Source organism: Phoenix dactylifera, unplaced genomic scaffold (genome assembly GCF_009389715.1).
Source record: "Phoenix dactylifera cultivar Barhee BC4 unplaced genomic scaffold, palm_55x_up_171113_PBpolish2nd_filt_p 000046F, whole genome shotgun sequence".
NCBI classification, from domain to species: Eukaryota; Viridiplantae; Streptophyta; class Magnoliopsida; order Arecales; family Arecaceae; genus Phoenix; species Phoenix dactylifera.
In genome coordinates, this window is record NW_024067669.1 from 753,677 (window position 1) to 771,791 (window position 18,115).

The 18,115-nt window shown below is 34.7% G+C and overlaps 1 protein-coding gene across 2 annotated transcripts; it reads right to left on the reverse strand.

Annotated features, from left to right (window-relative positions):
• Window positions 1-406: 406 nt before the first annotated feature.
• LOC103710129 (SPX and EXS domain-containing protein 1-like) lies at window positions 407-16,316 on the reverse strand. Of its 2 annotated transcripts, XM_008795746.4 has the most exons (14): window positions 15,910-16,316; window positions 13,952-14,086; window positions 13,691-13,824; window positions 8,442-8,480; window positions 8,232-8,324; window positions 8,006-8,122; window positions 6,927-7,022; window positions 4,262-4,375; window positions 3,670-3,723; window positions 3,095-3,142; window positions 2,669-2,819; window positions 1,171-1,336; window positions 990-1,059; window positions 407-892 (listed from the first exon to the last, which is right to left on the reverse strand). In XM_008795746.4, the coding sequence occupies exons 2-14, from the start codon at window positions 14,028-14,030 to the stop codon at window positions 635-637; spliced, it is 1,419 nt and encodes a 472-aa protein (XP_008793968.2). In that variant the 5' UTR covers window positions 14,031-14,086; window positions 15,910-16,316; the 3' UTR covers window positions 407-634. The 2 variants fall into 2 exon arrangements, with proteins under 2 accessions (XP_008793968.2, XP_008793969.2); XM_008795747.4 differs by lacking the exon at window positions 13,952-14,086 and having other exon boundaries at window positions 15,910-16,315.
• Between the last annotated feature and the right edge of the window lie 1,799 nt (window positions 16,317-18,115).

Consider the following 18,115-nt stretch of genomic DNA (forward strand, 5'->3'; position numbering starts at 1 on the left):
ACATGGATGCAACGCCATGAATTAAAAAACTATGTTAGGCAATGAAACTTATGGGTTGCAATGTCGCATTGTTCCATGGCCAAATCAAGAAGCAAACGTGAGCTACCAACCATTTTGGGCTTTGACCGTTAATTCTCAATGGAGCAAACCAGAGGCTCCTACTGTCTGCAACAGCCAGGGAAAATCTCCTAGTGTCGCAATGGGATCTATTGGAGGGGTTAATGGGTTTAGGTTGTTAAGTAGGAGAGGGAGAGAGAGAGAGAGAGAGAGAGGAGGTGAATTCAAGTTGAATACGAGTACTCAGATCCAAATACTGGGACATGATATGGGTCCGGTCGGGTTAGGACCTAACCCATGGACAAGCCTAATTTGGGCCAAGCCATATTCGCACAGATATAATATGCTCTCATGTGAAACAATACCAATAACTCAAGCAATTGCTAAATGGCATCTACCTTATATAGATGGGCCTGTCGATTCTCCAATTAAAAAAACAAAAGGAAGAGATTTTAGGAAAGATACATGAAATTAGCTACCAAAATAAAAATGGAGAATCATGAGAACAAAAAGGTTTTTTGTTTTAAATTTTTTTAAAAAATGGTATAAAAAAATATATATTTGAAAACGCCTTTCTCTATACGTTATGGCCGGCGGGACCGAGCAGTCTGTCTTCCTCTTTTGGGATATTCTCAGTGGAGAGTTCGATACTTTGCCTGGCCGTCATCTTGTTCCATTCATTCTCTACACGAAAGAAAATCCACTGAAACCGCCGCATTATCTCCAGAGCTGCTATCGTGAAGACAGTCAGATAGTTGTGCCGAAGATGTGCAGAAAGTTTGTAGGTCCAGGTGCATCGAAGAATTAAGTTGCTTCCTATCACCCAATAGAACACCTGCAATTCCACAAGCATCATTTTATTTTTACTGATGGAAGTACTCAGATACACAAACAATGGAAAATTTTGTTGATCTGCATATATAGATAAATACCCATATCCGCCCATATAGAAGGTTTGTGCAAAGATGCGGATTTTTGAACTTGAAAATTCTGGTAAAGACGCTGCAACCATGAAGGGATTTAAAATATAAGAATCTATGACTTACTAGCAACAACGAAAAAATTGTCTGCGATGAAAAATAAGGGGAAAGTAAATTTTTTTTTTTGACATACCTCAAATCCCAATCACGGGCAACATCCCAATAGAATGAGTACAATGAATTTATGACACTGGAGAGAAGCCAAAGAGGGCGATAAAAATTGGTCCACTTGTCAGGGAAGACATGATACTTGAGGGCTGAAAGAAATATTACTGGGACTGCAGTCGAGTATTTTAAAGCTGTAAAATTAAACAAAATAATTCTTACTTTATTATTGAAAAGGCAACAAAGTAGAATAGACTGATCTCAAACCAGCAAAACTAAGGGAGAAAGTAGTAAAACCATCCAACAAGTGATGCTGCTTCAGCAATCAACATAAGAGAAAAGAAGACAATCTCGTATGCTGCTGAACCTACTACAAAGCAAGTACATGATATTAACAGGATCTAAATATACAAGGCTTAGACATTCGTGAGTTCATAAAGACAATTCTAAGGCCTCCAATTTTGACCTTGACTACAGAATTGACTTGAGAGTATCCTTCCCTTCATTATATTTATCCCTTCAAGATTCAAAATTTTCATCTTTCACCTCAACTAACATCTCCACCTCATGACCTCTTTACAACATCCAAAATCACTTGGCTAAGGTCAAAGTTTAAAGAATCTGCTTTAAGAAGCATGTTAGTAAAAGGAATCAAGAGGCAAAAAAAAAGATAAAACAAAAGGCAAAAAATTGGCCAAATATCAAAAAAATCATTTAAAGACATATCGGTTAGATCAAGAATGATTACAAAATGTATTGAACGACATTGAAGCAAAAGACCTGCATTGGAAAAATACTTATTTGTGTAGATAACATCAAGTTACAATGGCCAAACTCGAGCATTTTGAGATGAAGCGACCACTATTTTGAGCATTTGCATTAATGTAACTCGATAGGAATTTGTCTGCTTAGAAAAAACCCAACCAAATTCATCCAATATGGATGAAGTATAACACACAATTGGTACTATTACTCAATGTCCGTTTCATTTTGCAAGTGTAAAAATAGAAGGCATTTCTATGCCTAGTTAATCACATTTCTGGTCCAGATCTTTAGTCGTGAGGGCAACTTATCAATCCACCATTGGTTAAGTGCCGGGTCTAGAGCCAGTATTCACATAAAATAAAATCCAATAATTTTCTAGATAGTTCCCCATTCATGTAAAATAACAAACATAGGATACACATACTTAGAATCAGATGAATAATTGAATGATATCAGAAAATCAAATGACAGACACATATTGGTGATCCTAGATTCCATAATTAAGAAATCCTATGCGACCTCTTATTAAACATGTAAAACAGATTATCGTCTAATTATATTCTAATGATATGCGACCTGCAGAGCAGCTAATCAACATATGATATCAAACACTATTCATTCTCATGGGTCGTAGACAGTCATAATTGCCATAAATAATGTTCATAGAAACTAAATCTTACTTAAAACAAGAGAAAGCATTCTATGCTAAGAGAAATAGATCTTAGCCAAAATAAGTGAAAGTCGTCTATGCTAAAATTTACCATTTAAAAGGGATGTCTTTTCTTTAGTGTCCTTGTACTGACGCAGACATTGGAAAAAACGACACAAATATGGGAAGACAAGCACTAAAGGAATAGCAACGGAGTGGCTTCCACATATAGAATCAGCCTCAAACCAAGCAATTGTTGCAACCTGAAAAAGCACCAATGAGTGAAAAATTTATTACTGGGAAGATCAAAAAGAAAATGCATGCAACGTCAAAGATTGAGTATGGAAAGTGAGGTCCAGGCCAGTGCAATTTGAGGGTTAATAACGTTCATGTCTGTAATATTTCACTAGGAAGAAGACTCAAAAACTGCAGCAAAAAGATAATCAAAATTGCCCAAAAACTAAGGCAAATAATTATGGAAATACTTGGCTTTAAGTGTTTTTTAGCAGAGAGATCAATGTAGTATTTCTATGCTAACCTGTCGGTTAACCATCCGACAAACTGAACGCTCCAAATCCGAAAACACCTGAAAGAAATGAATAATTACAAGCAGTACCAATAATTGCACTGACAACAAATAAATTCATCTTCAGCACATCAGCTCAGTAGATTTGGCTCCTCCAATTTCGGAAATAACAAATTATAGCTCATAAGTGATAAGACAATTTATACGTTGCAAACTTTTCAAGATAAGCTTGCTCTTTTGCGGGGAGCAGCAGTCCTGGAGGCTAGAAAATATCATAGGAATTAAAATCTAAACTCCATGAAGGCAATATATAGGCATGTGTAGGGCATGTGTGAGGTTCTTATGACACGAAAAATGGAGATAGTGTCTGACGTTGGTATCAAATTCAAACATAAAGATGGGGGGCACCCCTTAAAGTAGAGAGGAGTTTGATGGAATAATTCTTCTTAGAGTAACCAGGGAAAAGTCAGTATGTGACTTACAAAAGGTGATTGAGATTTGTAATTAGATGGATCATTCACATTATTGTCATCTCTTTTCATATAAAAGGAATGAATTGTAATGATGCAATCTGCCAGAGGACATACCTTTGACATTGATGTTAAAATATCAGCCAGGAAAAAATCAGAAAATGTGATCGCCTGCATTGAACAAGGAGTAATGAAGTTGTAGATGTAAAAGCATAGTTCAATTATAAAGGCTTCTTGAAGGAACAGCATAGATGCTTTTAAGCAAACTAACAAAGTTTCATCCAGTTTCTCTCATCAATCATGACAATCTAGAGCCATAATCTTCAATACATGATTGTAAAATTCAAAGGGTACCATGTTATTGTCCAAAATTAAATTTTTTAAACAATCTGACCTATTTATTCTTTTTCTTTTGAGTTAGAAGGTTGCATATAAATAAGATTATGATCAAGAAAACAATTTGCAGAATATGTTCTTCAAAAATAGGTGGAGTTCACAAAAGCAACCTCCATGGCCTTTTTCCTTCCAACTTTGTAACAGAAAGAGTAAACTAGCATATTATTTTGCCTCTACAGGTTCACTGGATAATTAAACACGAAGTGATTAAAATTTAAAGCCTAATCATGTTCAAAACTTCCCAGCTAGGGATATCTTATAAGCCAAAGTCTGCTACACAAGTTGTTCTAAAACAACAATCTAAAACACTTGCCTGTAATGGAAGTAATATGCGCCAAAGTGTCCTTAACAAGTAGTAGCGAGATGATAGGTAAAAAATATCAAATGGAAATATGAGAAGCATCAGTGCAACAGCATATAGGATAACCTGCAAGTAAAACTAAGAGTTTAGAGATATTTCTGTCCAATATAATAGTTAAAGAAGAAAAACACAAGTACATTTGTCATATCTTGCCTTCATACATCATCAGAGGTGTAACATGAGAAATGCCATGCAAACTAGGACAACTTTCCTTGTATAGGTTACACATGTACATGAACAGCACACAAGACAAATAAAATATTTCCGCTACCTAAAGGAAACTATAAATAAAAAATAATGCATAGGCTATATTACTATGACATAAAACATTTAAGACAACTTCTAGTTTGCAGCATGAATTATGAAGTGTGTTTAAAGGCATTTTAGACATGAGGTACAAGAATCATACAGATTCAGCTTTTGGCTGAAGCCATAAAGATCAATTACTAGAGGGTTGCAAAGAAATCTCATGCATGTTGCAGTATATCCTATCACAGAGTGATAATATCTTGTAATGAACCAGCTTATAACCAGATAGAGGTAAATCATCAGTAAATTGTCTTATTGCAAAAATTATTATAAAATACACCTTCTCATCCAATAGTAGCACAGCATGTGATGGAATAAAACCTTAAGGTAGGACCTCCAACAAAAGAAGTAGGACATACTTGAGAAGAAAGGGAGGAAAAACAATATGAGAATTTTCATATATATGTAGCAGTATTGCAGTAATGCCCAAGTACCAACAGAAATATGGACAAATGAAGGAACAAACAATCTAATTAAGCCTTTTCCTGAATTTAGAATATAACAGTATGAGTGTCCAGTAGAATAAACTGATGGATTATTGATTGATGATAAGGAAATGAAATTGAAAGGTGTTTTACTTTAGTTATAACTGTCCATGATATAGATGAGTGCTGTTCAGGCTGTATGTACAAATTTTCGTTAAAAAGTGAACCAAATAAAGAGAAAATAAATGCAAATATCAATCGAATGCTGAATGGCATAAAAAAGTTTGATCATTTGACATGGATACATGAATGTTTTGCCAATTCAACAGATTATCATAATATGAACTAGCAAATATTACAGTAATAACTTCTAGATGCAGAATAGTTACCGAATTAAATGATTACTAGCAGCAGGCAGAAATAAGTGGTTCACATTAGTCTCCTTGTTTTAAGCAACTCAGATTGATACTTTTTTAAACAAAATAGCAAATCAAAGCATCAATGAAACAACAAGCAATTAACACTAACCAAGACCTCTGTTTAAGTCAATTAAACAAATAATCTTCATATAATAAGAAACTTAAAATGCTCTAGCAGTTATTCCTGTATAGCAATGCCAACAAGTTTTATCCAATCTATATGGGGTTGATATTGTATATTAAGTTATGATCCATAAAAGTTTGAGAAAATTTTTTGACCAACTCTCAAAACCAGATGTCAACACCCTGAGTTGGTACCAATTTCTGACCTAGTTCACCATGGACCTGAGGGGGCCCACACAAAACCTTGAAGACCAGTTGCAGGCAGGAAGGCACCAAATTAGTTAAATAACTTACGAGCAGGTGACTTTGATATTTAAATCAAAATTAGAAGTGAGAACAAACTCATAGGAATGATTAAGCTTCATATAAGTTTATAAATTTACTCACATAAAACTTCTATAACAGTTCAGAACATTCCAAGAAAATGATTGCCTTTTCAAGATTTTTTTTACTACAAACCTTTTTGAATTCTAAAAATATGCCATACATTAAATTTTCCCCATGCAGGCAAAGTTCGTCTCCAAAGTATGTAACAATGTGATGACATGCAATGCTGTAACATGTTAAGACAGCTGATAGACCACAGATCTATATTTTAGAAGCGACTATATTTCCCACTTTTCAATTCCCACTATAATCTTAATTAGATCTTTCCATCACAGATTTAAACTATAACAAATTTTTATAAGAAGGAATTCTAGCATTGCTGGACTCTTGAGAAAGAGTTTAAGGAAGAAACTTTCCTTAAGTTCGACATTCCATGATCCTATGCATAATGAGAGTCCACATCCTCCAAAATCTAAATTCATAGTGATTTGTTGGTCATGTCAAACTACAGTTTATTTAGAATGAGAATGTAATATAACAAATAAATCTTAAACAATTTCATGAGAAAGACAAGCATGATAGCATCTGATCCATGTTAAAATCTTTTTAAAATTTATCTTGCATCTAAAATATTCAGTAGTAACGTGCAATTGCATGTGCATTATGACTACTATCACAAAAAGATGCGATAACTTTCATTACTATATTCTTTAGTAAAATTAGAATATTCTGGAAGGTAATACTAGAGATTGTAAAGAAATTGTGAATAAACCAAGTATATTAGCAGCTTATGAATCAGAGATCAACTCCACAGTTTAAAAATGATGGCTGATACACTTTGTAAACTCCACAGTTCAAACCATGAAAGACGAATATCAGAAGCAAAGAGCAACAACATTTCAAAAAATACAGATAAACAAACAAAAACTTAGACAATTAAAAAAGAAATTATGTTATGAGATAGACAAGATTTACAGTCATCAGTTATCAATAAGAGTGAAACTGAAACTAAACTGGTTGTGATGCGGCCAATGACACTTCTCCATGTGAGTAGAGATAAAGATAAGCTGTCATGCTTGTGGGCACTATGATGGTCATCCAAGTGGCACACTGTTCAAAACATCCCACAATAATCATTTAGCATCAAATGCGTATCAATCAAAATGCCAAACAAAGACATAAATCATTTCTTCAATCAATCTAGAAATAAATTCATTTCCAGTTTTAGATGTAAAATGAATTTAAAATCATCTCAAGCGACTAGCATGATAAAAGATTTAATAGCAAAAGCAGTCCCTAGCTCAATATCTGATCATTTTGAATTCCACTCAAATTACCTGTAAAGCTAGTTCTCGAGCAGCATCAACCTAAATCATTTTTATTGGCAACCTCAAATATGTATACAAAAATCAATGCTATCCACAATGCTCCTAAATTTCACCCAAAATACTCCTGTATTATTATGGTGTGTTTTCAACACTTGTAAAAATGCACATGATATGGAAAGAAGAACATCTTTTAATGGAGTGAGGAAAAATCCTTTTTCAAATTTTACAAAGCAAGAATAAATTAGAAGAGTTCACATATAATGTAATGTATCCTCAATAAACAATGCACATCTTAGAGAAAATAATAAATATACCATATTACAGACAATTTTTATTATTAATTATTTTATTTTAAATTTTTGATGAATTTATATTATATGAAAGCAGAATTTAGAAACTGGTATAAATCTGAATATAAAACAAAGATAAAATAATTTGAAACAAACAAGCAACTGATTGTGATTAGTTGATTGCATCTTCTCTCCTAATATATTGTGATAGTTGCATTTTTTTCCCAATACATTTTGATTTTTTTTTTTTGCATTTTTCAATTTCTTCATCTTTTGGGAATAGGATATGTTTTAGAACTAAGGTAAGTGTATTTTTGTCCAAAAAAGTTGACAGACAAAATCTGTAGGATAATATTTGAAATTTTAAACGTCTAGTTAATATAGCCTCTAGCAGAAGCACTTTTTCTAGTGAAAAAGACAGAATAATATGGTGAAAATCTGTGCAAATTAAGATGCCAGAATAAAATAGTCATACCTTCCTTATCTCCCGGTATGTAAGATGGGTATGATCAAGATCAAATACTTTTGCATAGTTCACTGACGACTGAGCAAAAACCCATAGGTTAACTCCCCAAAGCCAAACCATCAATGTCTGTAATGTTAGAAATATAAATAAGATAGGCAACACGAGGAGCAAGAATTTAACACATCAATCTCAAATTTTAAGAAGATAGAAATGTCTTCACTAGATGAATGCTCACCACAAGAAGAAGAGGATTATAATACAAAAAAGCCTCATAAAGAAATAAATCCCGAAGATCAGCACTCATTCTCATTACAGAGTCCCAACCAATCTGCAACCAAAAAAAATAACGAAATAATACAATTTAAAAGCCTGAAATTCTTTATAGTCCTTTTAAATATGATTTCTAAACCTATACATTAACAATAAAAATTATAATCGAACTGACCTTGCAACAGCTGATACCCCATACAAGAAACAATAATACCTGAAAAATACTATTTAGTTAGGTGCACATAAATTATATGCTTGAAAGTTATCTATGCAGTACTCTCACACTCCCAAGTATGGTTCTTTTGAAAGAAAAATATTAGAGCAGTTGAAGAATGAAGAAGAAGATATAAGGATCACCAACATACAGGTAAAGTGATAATGGTCTCAAAGTACAACATAGATTCTTGGGCACTTAATTAATAATTATCTGAAAAGAAAATCTGGCCTTGTGAAAATATAACTTATATGTTAGTTCCAATTTCATTGAGAAAGCCACTCTTACAACCATCGAAATTATGATGAATCAACTTCTTGGATGTCTGTTAATCAGACAACATTTAGTTAGTCTTTTCAAGCAAATTTCTCCCTGATTTTTGCAGTTTAAGTGCACTAAACAGAAAACTAATAATGATATAATAATCATGCATCACCTGATCAGCCTAAGATCACCTACATGCTTAATTGAAGTAACTCAGATGACTTAAAAATAAAGTTTCTCACAGTGGCAAAAACATAGAGTCATTCTCCATTAGGAGGCATTCTGATATCATGCATTAGCATTGCAAGTTTGTCACCTGATTTTTCTATAAATTTTTCATTAAAGACAATACTAAATTTTTAACCCTGGGGCCGGGGGTGGGGAGTGTAGTTGAATAATTCTAGCATATTTTTTTATTAAAAAAGGATGGCCAGATGCACGAGGTTTTTACTATTGTGGGATCTAGGAACGGTCAATTGTGTGCAGCCTTATCCCTAGAGAGGTTGTTTTCATGTTTTGAACCAATGATATTTAGGTCACGATGGAGCAATCTTATCATTGTGCCAAGTCTCATCCTCGCTAACATGTTTCCTTGTTACTGGTTCCTAGCATGATTTTGTATTAGGTTTAATACCCCAATTAAGGGTCATGTGCTATATATACATTCCAAGTAGCAAAATACCTAAAAATTTAATTTTAATTGAGATTAATGTAGAATCCTACCAGGGATACTACAAAAAAAATTGGCATGATTTTTCCTGATTTTACCAATTTTCTACCTATTTTAGATATAAAATAAAAAAATGAGAAGAATGAAGAGAATGGGTTATACCTAATTTGGCTTGGATTCAAGCTCAAAATCACACAAGAGCCCTCTTCATTGAATTTTCCTCGCAAGACCCACTCCCTATTTCAAGACAAGAGAGGCGAAGACCACGAGAAGCCTTCTCCTCTATTATTAAGGTCAATAAGGGGCCAAATTAACCCAAACCACTACGATTTGAGCAGAATTGGGCAGCTCGGGCCCCTTACCAAACCAACAAATAATTCAGCCTAGTACCGCACCGGTTCGGGTCAGTACGCCCCAAATTGGGTGGTTCGGGTCAGTTTCACATTCCTTTGATTAAGTCCATTATGCAAATGTGCGGATTCCTCCGCTAATCAATCTTATGTAAAATACTTGGTAATATGATAATCAACAAAGTGCATTCTTAATTGTGTGATCAATATTCTTTAACTAAGAATGCACATTTAGTTTCGATTTGTCCTAGTTTTCTTGGTTTACAAGACATATTGCCTTCTTCAGCTGGGATAAGTCTTATTAGACACTATAAGATTGCTCCTCAATCAAGATATAATTTCCTGGGCACTAGATAAATAATTATCTCAAATTAAATTTCTCTTGTGGAAATATAACTTATATTTTTGATTTCCAATTTTGTTGAGAAAGCAACCCCTGCAACTGTCAGAACTATGATGAATAAAGTTCGTGAACTTCTGTTAATCAGATATCACAGTTTACTATTTTCAAGCAAACGTTTCCCTGATTTTTGCAGCTTAGGCGCACTAAACAGAAAATTAGTAATAATATAATAATCATGCATCCTCTAATCAGCCTAAAGACCACCTACATCCTTAACTGAAGTAACTCACATGACTGAAAAAAAATTTCTCATAGTGGGAAGAATAAGGGACATCTTCTTTAGGAAACATTCTGATATCATGTACTAGCACTGCAAGTTACTCTGAACCTTAAAAGTAGATGCGATATGGATAAGTCCGCTATGCAAGTGTGTAATTCCTAGGCCTCATGAATCTCACATAAAATACTTGATTAATATGACAATCAACAAATTGCATTTCTAATTGTGATGTCAAAATCCTTTAACTAAGGATGCACATTTAGTTTCAATTTGTCCTAGTTTGCTTGATTTTTAAGAAGTATTGCCTTCTTCAGCTGAGATAAGTCTTTTTTCAGACACTATAGGATTGCTCCTCAAACAAGATATTACTATTATAACATATTTTTAGACATAATCATGTGTAGCAGCAGCAACAATGCCAGTCGCAAGCCTTAGATGGAAAAGATAGCAGATTGATATTGGTTTGGCAGATATTCGTAACAGGCACATCAACTATGAAATCAATCCAAGCTCGTTACTCACGAATGCTTTAGCATCTTGAAATGGCATCAGAGGTAGCCTAGCAAATGATGATTTATAAAGTCGACCACAGATAGTTGGCTCAAAGCTTGAAGGCTATAGTTATATGGTCATCAGACATAATGGTATAACCAAATCTATATTTAAAAACGAAAAAAAATAAGTAAAACATTCCATTCTTATACTAGATTTCCGTAACCGATCTTATCATTCACTCAACCAAGACTTTGAATTAACTAGGGATTTGTTGCAAGGCCTGACTGTTGCTCAAGAACATATTTGTATACTGAATCTTGTAGGGAAGTATCAGGAATTAACTATTGTACGTATCAAACTGTGCCACATGATAAGCATCATATTACAGGGTTGCTGACATTATACAGGAGTTCATATTGATACCAACCCATATCAAAGTGTTAAATCATAGCTACCCAACGAATGGGCTACCGCACCAATATGCCAATGTATAATATGATATGGCTTCGCACAAGGCCAAACAGCATCTAAATTTAGTCAAAGCTACTTAAAGTTCGTTTACTTATTAGTAGTATCTTATCTTCAACAACAACAGTTTCTTTAGTGACTTAAAATGCTGCATCAGACTCAAAAGTTCTTGTTTGACTCAAATATGTGTATATGCCACATAACAAAAGTAGCTGAGAGTTACAAAAATTGTTCACTATCACACTATAGTGTATCATTTGTATATCTTCAGCTGGTGTCTCATATGTTTCCTTGCCCATGTGGTGCCCATACCAAAAGGCACAATAGTAAATAATACTTAGGTAACTATTCAAAGTTTAGTAAAATTCCCTTGTCTGAATAAAAAAATTACTTCTACAAAAGGCACAATAGTAAATAATACTTGGGTAGCTATTCAAAGTTTAATAAAATTCCCTTGTCTGAATAAAAAAATTACTTCTATTTTATTGACAATTTTGTCTGAACCCACAACTTTGAGGAATAAGGTCAGCATAAATGGATGATCAGTTCCCTGGTGGCAACCAAAAGCCATTCATTTAATAGTCCTACAGTATTTACAATGGACATCAGACACTTGAAGTCGAGGAATGAAGCAGCAATAAATTATACAAATGAATAATAAATGCAGCAATGTTTCCAATCGTAATGACTGTAGCTTCATAATCAAAGAAAGTTGCAATAAAACATTCACAAGCATCCTCCTCACGAAATATTGTCACACCATGCATGTATATTTCAAGGCTCCCATACTTTTATTAACCAATTTGAAGGGAATATATTTCAAGCTACGCAACATGGTCTCAACTGATAAAGTGATCCTTCTAGACATAATTCCAAATGATTAATTTTGTTCCATTACGTGGATGCCATTTATTTAGTCATTCCATATTGCTTCCTTTCATTTTCCCTCTTCTTTTTGGGCAGCGTTTGGGAGTGGGGGAACAACGTTGCATTTATATGTATACACTCTTAAAAAAGAAATTTTATTTATATCCTTCTACAGTGTGGCAGTATATGATCATCTCATGGTTGTTCTTTATTTGGACCATTTCATAAAAAATCTCACCATTTCAATTTTGATAGCTGGATGACTGTACTACAATCCTACAACAATGGAGCAAACCTATGCTTATGAGAAAACCTCTCCTTTTCCTTCTGCATCACTTTTGTTTAACTCTACGACCACTCTTCTATAATTCCAAAAAAGAAAAGAAAAACCACAAAATTCCTTCCATGCTTCCAGCTGGAAACAAGATAGATGATGGTTTTGCTCTAATGCAAGGACCAGAAACAGAAAAAAGTGGCATAACTGTTTCGACTTCTGATGATTACACCTCCCTGCTCATTTGCATTGAAACCAAATGGAACATGAATTCATATGCTGGCAGGTTAATTTTTTCATCCTCGATACATTCCTTCCTCTCCAAAACTCTCCAAGTCTGATTAGACAGCTTAACCTTTCTCACCTAACAATTTACCCAGATGGGCTCATGCAACTTTTGATTCATGATTCCACTAGAATTAATCCCTTGCATCTCCACAAGTTGACTCATGTGATTTTATCTTTCTCCATGGTTTGAACTGATTTTTCTTCTCAAAATTCATGAAGAAATTGACATTTGAATCTTTAAGGATCCTAGAATGTCAGCACCTATTGACACTTAGACACGGCACAACACAGCACAAAACTCAGTTATGATCCAAAGATCGCCCAGCTTACATCAATGGGAAGTGTCAGTCATTAGATTTCTTCTAGTCAGAGTATCAAAATAACCGAATGTAATTAAAATCCACTAAACTCAAGCAGCACTGAATTTGTCCATTAAAATGATTGATTCTTCATACAAATAATTCTTTATCTTAACTGATAAATACCAAGTTAAATGAATAGGGAATCATCATAACCCTCTGAATCTTTTGGTCTCAATTCACAAGTTAACTTCTTAGCGACGTTCAAATTATTAGTGAGAATGCAGTTTTTAGCTCATGTAAATAAAAAACATCAGGCACTATAATGATTCATGGGATTACATTTTTCCATCAAATTTCTAACAGTTGACGGAAAAAAATGGAAATCGTAGCTGTCCATCAAATATGGATTCATCTTAAACTAGTTATGTGCATCATACTTGTTGGGTTCAGATGTTGTTGATGGAATCTTAGCCATCCATAAAATTATTTTATCGACTGATAGAATGATGAAATTCATTGAAAAGGCAGCTAAAGGTATTTCCCAGAAAACTTAAGCAACATAATTGGAAGAACTAAATATCAAGATATGTTACATAATAAAGGAATGACCTTGAATCTCCATAAAAGGACTGGTGATGGCATTATTGCAGCACTGTGCATTGGTAAACTTCCTCCCTTCATCTCATTTACCTCTGCCGGAAACAGCAAGCCTTCGTCGTCATTGCTCCCCAATTCACTAGATCCTGAAGCACACAAAAAAAATTAAGTGGCTGCAAAAGTGCAAATATGTCTAGTTACCTCCCAAAGAAAGAAAGAAAAAAAAAGAGTGTCAAGAAACTAGTGGTGATTTGCACTACAGTATTCATCTACCTTGGTCAGAGAAAACAGGTTTGCTGCTAGCTCGACGAATAATAGGGCTATTAGAGACAGGTAAAGGAACTCCAATCATAGATGTAGCTCAGCATACAAGGTTCAAAAATGAGTTTGGTCACCACATATTAGGACCTGAAAGCAGGATGGCATGCTAAAATTATTGTTGATGAACCTAATCAATCTGTAAACATAATTGAACCTAGGTTCTTATAATTACAGTAAATAACAAGCAGAAGAATTGACAGATATAGATGGAGCATGTCAGCATTCTTGAATGGGTGTTCCAAGTCCTAATTAATTAAGATTATCCCAATAGATATCAACCTAGCAATTCAGACTATTTGCAATAGGCTGGGTGGATTACTATAGTCAAAGTATTTTTCTAGCTATCTTACTTGCCATGGTTCAAAGTATATTTGTCGAATTCAATACTTTTATTGGCTGGTGCCAACAAACTTTTGCAGTGTTTTCAAACATCGTCTGAAATCTAAAGATGCTAATATAATGTAACAGTATTTTAGACCTCAAAAGATGTCATTTCTAGATTAAGACTAAAAATAGTCTATATAGAAATAGAGTTTAGTTAGCTAACTGTACTTCATATATTATTAGCCAAGATATGCTGAACCGATACTGGTAGGCGTACCGGTTGCCTACCGGACCGATTCGGACCGGTGCCGAACTAGTTTGCATAGCACACGGGCGCGCTGCCCATAGCGAACCAGTGCGAACCGACAGGTTCGCACTGGTTCCTGGCCGTACTGGATGGAACCATTTTTTAAGGCCGAACCAGACCGGTTCAGCATACCTTGTTATTAGCATTTCTACTTCATGTCATTGTGCATCTGCAAGTACCCTACACAATATTTAATGTTATAAAATTGAAAAAAATAATCAAAAGATTAGCAAGATATGTATGATCATCAAACTATTTTTCAGGATGGGGATACCACCACCCAGGTTCAAACCTCAGACCCCACCTAGTCACACGTGGAAAGGGATTGCAACCTGCTGACTTAAGGCCGGTTGGAGTCATACTTCAAACATTGGGCAATCAAATAAATAGTAGACTAGGAAGCCAACTAGTTTACGACAATTAAAGTTACAAAAAATTAGAGACACCCCATGTTCCAGCCTCCAGGTGATAACATGATTCTATTTATCCTAATGACAGTTTAAGCGTACCTGATAACAGAACACATGAATTTTGACTGTCATAGCTTCCAAGAAATATCAAGTAAAACTAAGAGTTATAACCTTGTATATCAAATAAGTACCTCTTCTTCTGTACTATAATATACATCCAAGTATAACGTATAGTAGTTTCCTAGTTTAATATCTGACATGTATCCAAATTCTCAAAAAATTTCACCATACTGTTGGCACATAACCCGAGCTTTGTCACTACACTTTTGAACAATTGTCTACTCTATGTCTATTCAATAGATGACATTATGTAATATACTCGCCAATAATTCCATTAACATATCACTGCTCTTCAATAAAAATATGTGGCAATCTATCCCACACATATACTATATATGTGTTACTCACCAATTATTTAATGCAAGAAAATATTGTTTTGTTGATTTGAGGATTATGAATACTTGATGCATTGTTGTTTGCATCTTTCTTTCTTTCTTTTTTGTATTTTGAGAACGAGCTGAAGAGTGGGGCGCCAACCGGCAAAATTAGCTAGCCCAATATGCATCTTGGAATTGCAGTTATTGATATCACGTTCCATGTACTATAGACGAGAGGAAATATTAAAATTTATCAACTTTGAAGCGAAAATATTCACGAAAACAAATCGAATGAGGAAAGAACACGGGCATCCTCCACAGAAAAATCAAATTGGTCATCAACAAACACAACAAAGAGGGACAACAACACCAGAATTCCCCAAATCTCTTGGTCCAACATAACTAAGGCCCAAGTTGGCTTCAAAGATGTACCTCATAGCCCTCCTGAAGCCGTACCAGAATCGATCCGATCTATCGCGAAAGACTCCCAACAATGCAGTTCAGATCAGGGATGAGACAGCCCAGATCCAGGGGCCTTTCAGAGATTGGATCTCAAAGGCCCCCTTCCAGACGCGATTGAGGGCAGATCTACGACATCTACCGATAGATCCCAAAGCAAAAGAGAAGACAAAGGAGAGATTCGGTCGGGAAAGGGGGGAGGATTTCTCGGGCGTTGCAACAGGCGGCGGCGTAGATGGGGAACGGAGAGGGGCGGCGGCGGAGATGGGGAACGGAGAGGGGCGGCGGCGAACGGACGAGAGAAGGGAGCGAAGGGAGAGAGCGAGGGGGACGAGAAAGAAGAGCAATTTCTTTTGACGGACGGAAGTCGGGGGGGTAGCGGTGACCCGGGCTAGTCAGCAGGAACGGGTTCGGTATGTACACCACCACATGGCCGTGCCCCGCATGACATCGACCGCGTCGCCGTATATACCATCAATCACAACCGCTCATTTCTGCAGCCTTTTTTCATCAAACGCTTACCATGCACCGCTACGGAAACGAGCGGTTGTGACCGGCGGCGTGCACGGCCACGTGGTGCGCGTCTTGTAAGGATATGCTCCGAATAATGGGACTTGCCCGAAACTGTTATCTTTCCGTTTTGACATAGATAACATCCGTCATTTACTCGTTTACGGTGGTTTAAAACAACGGTCATTCTAAGTTCCTAACAGTTTTGGAGGGGACCGTTACATTATATAAATAAGAGTTTTTTACATTTGTATGAGTTCAAATTTGTATGAGTACCTTCACAAAATTATATTTATTTTTATATCCTCATAAAATACTATTTTTTTTGCAAATACCCTTAATATAATAGTTCTTCTAACACCATTATAAAAAATCATATTTATTTTTAATTAAAAATAAAATAAAATTTTGAAATTATTTTTTTTACCTCCGTCGCGAACGTTTTATAAATATCTTTTTGTGCACATCTACCCATTAAAGGTATTTTAGTCATTTTAATTTAAAACTGTTAAATTTTTAACGGTGTTAGATGGCATGGATATGTATGCAAAAATAAGGATAAAAGATAAGTAGAATAGCAAAACAAGTATTTTATGAGGGTATATATATGCAAATAACACTTTGAAAAGAATATTCATGCAAAATTCGATATTTAGAAGGGTATCCATGTTAAAAACTCTATAAATAACGTTATTTGTGTGTTACTATGTGAGAACAGTAGTTATATAACAGAAATAATTGCCGGTGTTTACCCTTTGCACCATCGGATCCACAAAATTATTTTTCAAATTCAATTTTATGTGCCCATTGAAAAAAAAACAACAACTTTGTTCAATTGATAGCCATAAAAATCTAGTGAAAATTGATTTTGGTATATAAATTAATTATTTCTTCACTATTCATTGTCTTTTTCCTTTTACAGCCGCAAGGAACATTTACATAACGGTGGATAACAATTTTAGCGGGGGTCTATCATAATGAAATAAATATATTACTGAAATCTTAAGCCCAATTGAATTTAGTTGAGATAAGAGGTTGACTACCAGGGCAGTAGTTATAGGCCGTTGCACTAAAAGGTTAACGATGGCAAGAAAAATAATGATATCTTTGCTTGGCTCATTATTTATCAACTAAAACTTACTTTATATTTAGCATTAAAAAAATATTTAAATATTTTTTAATTGTTGAAGAGTGAAAAGGTGAAATCATGGCTAGCTAGCTTAATGGCTAAAGAACCACTATTGTTTAAAAGCTTATTAGCTATAATAATGTTATAACATCTCGTAGTATAAATTTATACTAGAGTCCCAATCAAAGTGCACACTAGTCTATTCCTAGCATGGATGGTAAATCTTTACTAACGTGCTTTCTTTTCAGAATTTTTTTATAAAACTTATATAAATATTTATGTGCACAGCACTTCATGGCTAATAAGGCTAGGAAATACTAGGATTTGATGTATGATATGTATATATATATATGGCTTATTGGATAAATTTTCATACAATTTATTGAGGAAGCAAGATCGTTGATGATAATTATGACTTTACAATCAAGAATGCTCGTTAAAAATCATTTGATCAAAACCATATAGTTGTAATGGTGCTTGCCAAATGTTGCCTCGATAAAAGAGATTCATGAGGCTAAATTAGATGAGGCCTCAAAGGAG